The following is a 9,620-nucleotide window of genomic DNA, read 5'->3' as shown; positions in this document are numbered from 1 at the left end:
AGGCTAACGAGCCAAATGAGGTTGGGCTAAAAAGTCTCATTCCTAAATGGGCTGAAAAAATTAAATTCAACTCTATTTAGTTCAAGGGTTAGGTTGAATCGGCCTTGTAGGTCAATCCCATATTGGCAGCTCTAAATATAGTGAAATGAGTGATTTCGATTCATATTTAACAAAATATTGATTTGAATTTTAAGAATAACTAAGTTTGAAGTATAACACTTTATTGTTAAACGAACCTTATAGAGTGTAGAGTTAAAATTAATCGAATTAATGAGTTCCAAATGTTAGTTAAGAAAAATGAAAGACATATAGTAAGAGGAACGTGTTAATTCGTAAAGAAACTTACTTGTTGATCCCAACACTTTGATTTAGCCACCTTTTGAGGGCGATAGAGGAAAACGTTCTAAGAATTTTATTTGATATGCGATATCGCTTCGAAGAGAATTTATTTTGAACTTGTAAGCTAGGTGCAAAAATTGTAAAATTTGTATTCACATCACATGTTGACATTTTGGGTGGAGATTCCTTTTATGGGCTTTTTGTGGCAATTAGGTAGGCATTTGTTCACCAAATTAAAGCTACGGGATATTTAATTAGTGAAAACATATAGATGAGGTACTCCTAATATTTACATAAAATTCCAACAGTCTAGCAATTCAACTAAAATTAAAATACACACTCCTCCGTTTCAATTTATATGACTTAATTTGACTTGACACAAAATTTAAAAAAAAATATTTATGAAATTTTCTAGTTTTAAAAAAATTGTAAATATTATGTGGCTGTAAATTATTTCACTAAGAATAAGTCAATATTAAGTAATAAGTGCGAAAGTAAGTCATATAATATTAAGTAATAAGTGGATATCAAACTAAAACACAAAATTACTCTTTTTTCTTCGTCATATGATAATAATCAATACACTTTTTAACAACTTCATAAAGTTCCATTTAATACAAAAGACACAAATACTTCATGCAAAAAGCTTTTGCATGTACACAATCAATATTTTTTTTTCTCAATTCTTAATAATACAACAACATATAAGAAATGCTTGCTTATCTATGCTATGCTATGTTTGGATAAGAAGACACCTTGGCGATATCACAAAGACCTGCAGGATTCCCAGAATCTCTTATAATTTTCATAAACCCATCCTCACCCCAACTTGTTCCCCATGAATTCTTCAACAACCAATATTTCTGACCTTTCTCATCAGTTCCATATCCTATCGCTGTTACAGCATGGTTAATTCGATTGGCACAGCTTCCGTCATAAGTTCCTCCCGCGTAAAACTGTAAATCTTGGCTAGCAGCAATTCCAATGGACACTGGCTGTTTAGTTACGGCTTGTAATAGTGATGTTTCACCTTCAGGCACGACTTGATAACTACTTATTTGCACTGCTGCTGTTTTCTCTTGGCTTCTGCATGTGTACTGTTGACCTAGGTATTCATAATCTGATTCCCTTGAAATTCCACCATTTTCTTTGATAAAATCGAATGCATTCGTCATAAAACCTCCGTTGCAGCCATAATTGTTGGTGGTGCAATCGAGAAGTTCCTGTTCAGAGAATTCCATCAAGTTGCCTGTTGCAATTTTGTAGGCTCCTTCTAGTGATCCAACTGCAGAAAACGCCCAGCAACATCCTAATAATACAAAAATACCTAATTAATTAATATCAGTGAATAATATTTCATGAGACATGCAGTGTTATATCTTACCACATTGACCTTGATTCTTCACTTGAGTGACAGCCCCAGACTCTCTCCAGTCCAAGTTAGACGGCATGTCATCATCGCTAAGATCATTAATTGGAGAAGGTGAAAGATATGAATTAGGTATGTTTAATCCAGTAAATTTAGCCAAAAACTCTTGTGAAGTAATATCTGCAAATTCATTCATCCCTAACTTGTAAGACAGATTCCCTGCCTTATTGACCGACTCAATGAATTTCATGTTTTCTTTGAAAATCATGAATCGTTCTCCTTTTTCTACTTCGTCCTTGTAAACGCGTCCATGACGTGACATCCACAGCTCGTGTCTCTCAGACACGGATAGTTTTGGCTGGCTGCGACCTCTTGTTTGAGTGTTAAACATGCTAATTACAAAGAATAGTGTAATTAAAATACTCATCAAATCAATTTTCATAGCCATGGTTAGTGTAGAAGGGAAACGAATATTGTTGTAAGAAGCTTGCATTTAATGTCTTCAGTAGCAAGGCGTTTATATAGTGGCCTAGATGAGAAATTCTATCGTATTTAATGAAAAACGGTTGAAATTAACCAACTTTTTAGTCAACAACTGGACCCAAGAGTTTTGGAAAAGTAGTCTTGATTGATTGGTTGTTTAGATTTTTTGATGGAAATTTGATGTTCTAAGTATGTATTCTTTATTTTATTTTTCAAGATTATTATTGACTTCTGAATTGCACTGTACTAGTCTTTGCTTGTCTAGGAAGTTTCAATTAAAGTGTCTATATAGAAACTAAACTAATTAATTACTACACAATCTGTATTATTGTATTAGATGTGTATAGCAACAATTTGGATCTTAGAATCTTGGCATAATATAATGGTGCAGCAGTACCGCTCCTAAAAGAGGATACACATTTTACAAAATAAACCTACGTTTATATATAATTTTGTTTGGTGAAAATAAAATTTGTCTAGAATTTCGAATTATTCAGTTTCTTTAAGGTATGTATTATTTGTTGTGTGAGTGAGAGACGGTTTCAAAATATTAAGACCACGAGTGTAATATACGTATTCATATTTATTCCCAATTAACTTTAAATTCGCACTAGGTTGAAAATTCCATATTATATTAATGGTAAAAATGGTCCCGGAAAAAGCGACTCTTTGTTCAAACTCAAAAATTATGATTAAGAATAAAATAGTACTTATCATATTATAATAATGACACATGATGTGATTTAAATTTTTAAATAAAATAATCACACGCTTTAATATGTAAAATTAGAATGGACTCGCATTCACCAAATATCATACCGTGTGGATCCAGCACTCACTTTGCGTCTCACATCAAATAAAATTTCTTTAACACAATAAACGTTACGTTGTTGCATTTTCCCAGCGCCAGTCGTTCCTTTTGTCCATGTCAAGTCCACGGAGAAGTCTTCACCACTTGCCACAAATATAATATAGTATCCATTCATTTTTATTTATCTATTATATTAAAAAAAATTATTTAAAATTTGTCAAAAATGATTAGTAAAAAGACCATCAAATTAGAAAATAAATATTTTATTTCAAATTAATTAAATTGTTAAGGTGTTTCACATTCTTAAAGAAAAAAATATAAAGACACAAATTAGATATAACTTTGCATTTTTACCCTTATTAATTATTATCAAATTTATAATTTAAATAATAAGTGTTAATTTATGAAATAACTAATTCCAATGCTAACTAATGAATGATAAAATTGAAAGAACAATCTAAAAATAATCTTAAAAATTAAACAATTAAATTAATTTAAAATAAAAAATCTCTATAATTTAATTGATTTAAAATAAAAGAAATATTTAACAAATAAATAAAGACAAAAAATAAAAAAATAAAAAGTTTACTTTTGTGGTGTTCGTAAATTATGCGCAAGTAGAGTCACCTCAAATTCCCTCCGCCTATTAAGCCAGTGGAAAATGAGAGCGTTTTTCTCCGTCTTTTTTTTTTCTTTTCCAAAGTAGATAAACGACAAAATTTTGATTGGCGTTTAAAGAAAAAAAAAAGAAGAAGAAAAGAAGGTGCATTTAAACTTCCCTAATGGAATATATATAAAAATGGATGAATAAGATTGAAATAAAAATTGGTTTTGATCTGATCGCTTAAAAATTTTTTGAGCTAAAAAGGATTCAAAAGCGAGTTGGATCTTGACTTGCTCAATTCAAGTCGCTTAATATATATTATTATTTTAGTTTTATAATTATAATTTGAATTTTAATTGAAGAAATATTTTAAAAAGAAGTTACAAATGTATAAATAAATGTTACACCTTCAGTATATGAATATACATATTTCAATGTCTCAAAACATAATTTTGGACTTGAAGGGATTGAGATCGAATTATTTTAATTTCAACCCTTAAAATTATGAACACATTGAATGTATTATCTATAATGGTGTTCAATTTTAACACCCGTACTGTATTCTAATTGATTACAACTGGTGTTCATATTTAAATTTTAACAACTTTTAATCAGTAAATAGTAACGATCATATATGCATGTTAAGGAATCTTGCTCCCACTAAATGAAAGTTCAATTTCCCAGTAAATTCTCTCCATTTTCCATTTCTCCTTTCCTTATCGAATACGTATATGCATGTTGATGTTTTACTACAAATATATCACAAAATAATATCTGAGACGATCACTTAATTATGTATTCTTTTCACGGACCATCAATTGAGTGAAAGACTAGTCCAAAAAGCATCAACCAAATTTCTTACTAGACATGCGGAGGATTAGTGATAACTGGTTGAATTTTCAATCTTTAATTCTTAGGTATATTAGTAAATAGTATTAGTCAGTTCTCTTGCGTAAATTGTTCTAGTGTTCCTGAAGAATTAAATCCCTCTGCATTTAGTTGATTTTTTCTATTATTTCGAAATAATTCTAGTTAAATTGTAATACGTTTTACTTATCAAGATTCAGCATCACGCCTTGTGGGACAATTAATATATAGACGTATCTTAATTTATACGATCCACATTGATGCTGATAAGTCACTACACTATTATAAGGCCAATTTTTTTTATCAAGTTAATTGAAATAATTAAAAAAGAAAGTTGATTGTAGTAAGTTAGTCTGGAAGAGTTTTTACATAGTAAAGCTGTTAGTACAAACAAACATAAAATCATTCGTGTAATTATAGTACTACTTTTTTGTGTGATGATCGAGTACCAGTTGTGTGTTCATAGCTGAATGCTGAAACTTTTTCAGATGCAAACTTTTGTTTAGCACTTAGAATTTACATACAACGAGTTGGTAACATATACACACCACATATGTATGAACAAGGTGAATTACATATTTACAGTAGTGTTTAAAGATGAATCAATAGCAACTTTCTATCAAGCTTTTCAGCTATTTAATTAAGCAGTTGGATAAGAAGCTTGCATAGCAATACCGCAAACTCCTTCCTTAGCATCAATGCCTCTTTGCATTCTAATGTAACCGTTCTCGCCCCAGCTGGTTCCCCACGAGTTTTTGACTAACCAATACTTTGTCCCATCACTAGTTATTCCATATCCAATTGCTGTAACACCGTGATCTAACTCTGTTCCACATTCTCCAGTGAAAACACCACTAGAATAGAATTGGAAATCTGATCCACTAGCATCAATGGCGACTGATACAGGTTGGTTAGCAACAGCACTCAACAGAGAAGATTCACTGTTGGCTGGGACATCTTCATAACCAGTAATCTTAGCAGCGTCATTGGATTTCTTTCCAGTTTTGCAAGTGCCATCCGTTCCCTCGTACGGATAATTAGATTCAGTAGTAAGCCCGTGATTCTTGATGATGAACTTAAAAGCATCATCCATAAGACCTCCCTCACATCCCATATCTGAACTTGTGTCGCAGTCCACGAGTTCTTGCTCAGACAAGGAGATCAACTTACCAGTTTTGATCTCGTTGATCCCTTCAGTAGCAGCAACAGCAGAAAATGCCCAGCAACATCCTTCAATATTATCAGATTATTGCTAATAAGATTCTTTCTTTCATTAAAAAATTGAGGATGCTATTAACATGACGTAATTTGAATACTTACCGCATTGCCCTTGATCCTTAACTCCAGTAACAGCACCCTTCTTTCTCCAATCCATGGTAGCTGGAGCAGTCACATTTTCGTACCTGAATGATACGGTTATTGATGACTTCTGATGAGAAGACGGTTTGTATCCGTTGTGAGTGGCTCTGAATTCCTCATTGGTCAAATCTGCAAATCCATTGATGCTCAACTTATAAGGTCTCATTCCAGCCTTGTTGATTGACTCGATGTAATCAACATTGTCCTTGAATATATTGAACCTTTTTGCCTTCTCTGCATCATCTCTGTACACACGTCCAAAGCGAGCCATCCACTTGTCGTGTTTCTGGACCATCGAGGCTTCGTTCAACTCACGAGATGTGGCTTCAGTAGTCCACATTGTTAACACAGCTAGAGCTAAAAAGGCAGATTTCCAATTGATTGTCAAAGCCATTTGAACTTTTTGTTGATTCTACTGTATGTCTCTGTTAGAATGTTGTGGATGAATTGTTTAGAGTTGCTATGGTATTTATAGTACTAACATTGTGATTATAAATTAAGGCAATTCAAATGTTATCATTTTCAATTGATAATTGAATCCCCTGGAAATCACGGCAAGTCATAAAGATGGGTAGTGAATGCAGTTTGAATCCTCATTTGATTATCTTGCAATGCACCTGTCATTTGTAACTATCTAATAATTTTTTATTACCATAATTTTGGAACTATTAGCAGTAATAATGCTCCTGTATTGGCACATGGTATTTTTTTCTAATTTTGCAACAGAGAACTTGGTTGTCCTCAGTGCACCTCCATCATTAACCAAAGATCTCGGGCTTGAGCCCATTTCCTAGAGCGAATCCAGATTAATTAGGCCCCAAAATGGATACTGAATATTAGGTGGGAAACCAAAAGAAAAAAAAAAGAGCAAGATAGAATAGAGGGCATCAGAGCAGTTTGCCCCTTACTCAACAGGAAAGGAAAACATTTTCATGTACGGCATCAGGCTGGTTCTAATTTTCGTTCTTTCCTTGAAGTGCAAGAATGAATTACTAAAGAATTTTGTTTGCAATTGCTGCAAAAGGCATGGTGAATCATTTGAATGACGGGCAATAGAATGTATGAACATAACAAGATGACCCTACTTATTAGAGAAACTTCCTACATTGCAAATTGTGCAAAATGGAAGAAACTTCATAAAACTACTGTACCACAAGCTCCGAAATTGTGATAAATTGAGATATAACATGTAGGCTCATGTGTCCGTCAACAGACTGGAAAGTGCTTGATTCAATAATTTGGGATCAAAAAGCACACCCTCTTTTGGATCATGGATAGGATTTACTTTGACCTACAAGAACTCAATTTGTCACCTAAATTAAAGAGGATCACCAGCAAAGCAATCACAAGTAGTAGATCTAACAACATTTATGAGATCGACTCTGCGAATTTCAAATGACCACTTGGTTTTTGAAATTAAAACGAGCAATCTCATGCCCAATAGAAACTGATCAAGTACATTTTTCATTTACCGAGAAGCATTTCTAATAATAATGAAACAGGAATGTAACATACCACATCAAAAATTCCTTGTGAATACAGGCTTTCTATATCCACAATTATTTGGCCATCTTTCGGCACCAGAACTAAAATTTTGATTATGATGACAGAGATTCAAGGTACTGTTTGTGCAAGTACTCTTTGGAAGTTGAACAAATCTGAAAACTAGAACAAGATTAAGTGTTTGTGTATCACACTATTATTCTCATTTACTTAATATTTGGATTTTGACGCCCTCTTTTTGTGATGAGTAGTAGTTCCATCTTAAAACTTTCAAATGCAGGATTGAATCTTCTAGTTACAGCATTTCATGAATTTAAACAGAGTTTAGGAAGGCTTTGAATAGTGCGGGATAGGCTAATGACTACAACAAACAAGAATTGAGTGGATTAGTTTAGAGAACATGTCATATTTAGATCACTTATTAATACTGAAATTCAATGAACTGGGGCCTACGGGTGTACAAGTCGTTTTTTACTTGAGTTACATATATAGCTCATTGCACTGTCATTGGGAGGCAAACAGGTAGAACTTTTTTTTATGAAACATTACTTACTGCTAGTTAGTTTCTTTGTTTAGACAAAAAATAATTGCTTATTTTGAATCAAGTGGTGACAAAAGATTTACAAGAAGTTATGTCTACACTTGATTGTTGAATGCTGAAATATTTTCACATACAAAGTTCTCTTTAACACTTATAATTTACATATAATGAGTTTGTAACACATACACAGTAGACACAGTGCAACATAATCTATGAACAAGGCGAATAACATTAGTGTTTAAAGATGAATAATTAATAGCAACTTCCCCATCAAGCTTTTCAGCTATTTAAGCAGTTGGATAAGAAGCTTGCACTGTAGAATTTACTTACATAAGATTTTGGCTCGATTCCGCGAAGTCCACAAAATTTGATGGCATGCGAACAAGGCATATGATAGTTTCTCCATTTTCCACAAGAACATTTCTTACCTTTTGCAGTAACCTTGTGGACATTTCCACCTTTACCATCATGAGCAAAAGTAAGAATTTCAAAAACTCCATCACCTGTGTTGTAAGTCATCATATCTGTGTGCCCTTGAGCTCTTTGATAATAATCATTAAATTTTTTATCTATCGCAAGAGGCCATGGCATATTACTTTGAAGTAATGCAATTGCAAGATTGTTTCTTTCGACAAAACGATCAACGAGAGCTTTGAACGTCATTCGAACCATGGCAGTCACAGGAAGCCCCCGAGCTTTTTTCAATAAACCATTATATGACTCAGACACATTTGTCGTCATGGCACCCCATCTACGACCACCATCCTTATACATCGTCCATTTTTCCAAAGGAAATTCATTTAACCATTCATATGCTGCAGGAGACAATGTTTTGATTTGTTGCATCCGTTGCATAAACTTTTTCTCCTGATGCTCAGTAGCAGCCAACCACATTAGATTTTCGAGTTCACTATTTACAAATTTTTTATTAAAATTTGCTTTTAAGTGTCGAACACAAAATCTATGATATGTGTTGGGTGGACTCAACCAATCATAAGATTGAACGCACTGCAAGATTCCTTGATGACGGTCAGAAATAAGACCAATTCCTTGTCGTTCACAAACTACATGTGTCCATAATAACTTCAGAAACCATGACCAAGACTCAAAACTCTCACGTGCAACTAAAGCATATGCAAGTGGAAAAATATTTCCATTCGCATCAATTCCAACCGCAATTAACAATTTGATATCATACAAACCATAAAGATGTGTGCCGTCGATAGAAATGACCGGCCTACAACTTTTGAAACCATCAATGCTCTGTTTAAAAGCCCAAAAAAGAAATTTAAAAATTTGCTCACCTTGCATTGTTGTAGAATGATGCTCCCACTCAATAATAGTGCCTGGATTGAATAATTGTAGTGCAGCCATGTATCGAGGTAATGCCTTAAATGAACTTTCAAAATCACCATAAACCATTCGAAATGCTTTTCTTCGACCTTTTTGTGCTTTTCTGTAACTAGGAGTATAGTGATGTTTTCCTTTGATAATTTCACGGATCATCTTAATATTTATGTCCGGATTTTGCATAACATATGGTATTAATGAAGATGCAATCATGTTATCATTCAAATTGAAATGATCCTCCTTATAGTTATCTGTAAGACAAGTATGCGGTTCAATCATTTTTCCTGTCTTCCACATACCGCTTGAAATCTCTCTAAACCGAATCATCCAATCACACCCTAACTCATGACGCTTGCAAATAACTTTCCAACTTTTACTTTTGGATTGATCACAA

General features: G+C 33.2%; 3 protein-coding genes across 3 annotated transcripts; all 3 read right to left on the bottom strand.

The window, feature by feature from the left end:
- Positions 1–906: 906 nt before the first annotated feature.
- On the bottom strand, positions 907–2,216 carry LOC107009508 (zingipain-2). Its single transcript, XM_015208851.2, has 2 exons — positions 1,724–2,216; positions 907–1,648 (listed from the first exon to the last, which is right to left on the bottom strand). The coding sequence occupies exons 1-2, from the start codon at positions 2,199–2,201 to the stop codon at positions 1,068–1,070; spliced, it is 1,059 nt and encodes a 352-aa protein (XP_015064337.2). The 5' UTR covers positions 2,202–2,216; the 3' UTR covers positions 907–1,067.
- A 2,712-nt stretch (positions 2,217–4,928) lies between these two features.
- LOC107009627 (senescence-specific cysteine protease SAG39-like) lies at positions 4,929–7,711 on the bottom strand. The gene is made up of 3 exons (XM_015208973.2): positions 7,348–7,711; positions 5,794–6,257; positions 4,929–5,703 (listed from the first exon to the last, which is right to left on the bottom strand). The coding sequence occupies exons 2-3, from the start codon at positions 6,224–6,226 to the stop codon at positions 5,114–5,116; spliced, it is 1,023 nt and encodes a 340-aa protein (XP_015064459.1). The 5' UTR covers positions 6,227–6,257; positions 7,348–7,711; the 3' UTR covers positions 4,929–5,113.
- A 444-nt stretch (positions 7,712–8,155) lies between these two features.
- Positions 8,156–9,609, bottom strand: LOC107010070. The gene has a single exon (XM_027914208.1). The coding sequence runs from the start codon at positions 9,551–9,553 to the stop codon at positions 8,156–8,158; it is 1,398 nt and encodes a 465-aa protein (XP_027770009.1). The 5' UTR covers positions 9,554–9,609.
- Positions 9,610–9,620: the final 11 nt, after the last annotated feature.

Source organism: Solanum pennellii, chromosome 2 (assembly GCF_001406875.1).
Source record: "Solanum pennellii chromosome 2, SPENNV200".
NCBI lineage: Eukaryota > Viridiplantae > Streptophyta > Magnoliopsida > Solanales > Solanaceae > Solanum > Solanum pennellii.
Note: the sequence above shows the minus strand (reverse complement) of the source record. Positions and strands in the feature narration are given on the sequence as shown.

Excerpts from the sequence above, each read along its gene's own strand:
- LOC107009508 (XM_015208851.2), bottom strand. The coding sequence starts at position 2,201 with ATGCAAGCTTCTTACAACAATATTCGTTTCCCTTCTACACTAACCATG. Across the intron at positions 1,649-1,723 it reads GAAGAATCAAGGTCAATGTG|GATGTTGCTGGGCGTTTTCT; the intron begins GTAAGATATAAC and ends TTGTATTATTAG.
- LOC107009627 (XM_015208973.2), bottom strand. The coding sequence starts at position 6,226 with ATGGCTTTGACAATCAATTGGAAATCTGCCTTTTTAGCTCTAGCTGTG. Across the intron at positions 5,704-5,793 it reads TAAGGATCAAGGGCAATGCG|GATGTTGCTGGGCATTTTCT; the intron begins GTAAGTATTCAA and ends ATAATATTGAAG.
- LOC107010070 (XM_027914208.1), bottom strand. The coding sequence starts at position 9,553 with ATGATTCGGTTTAGAGAGATTTCAAGCGGTATGTGGAAGACAGGAAAA.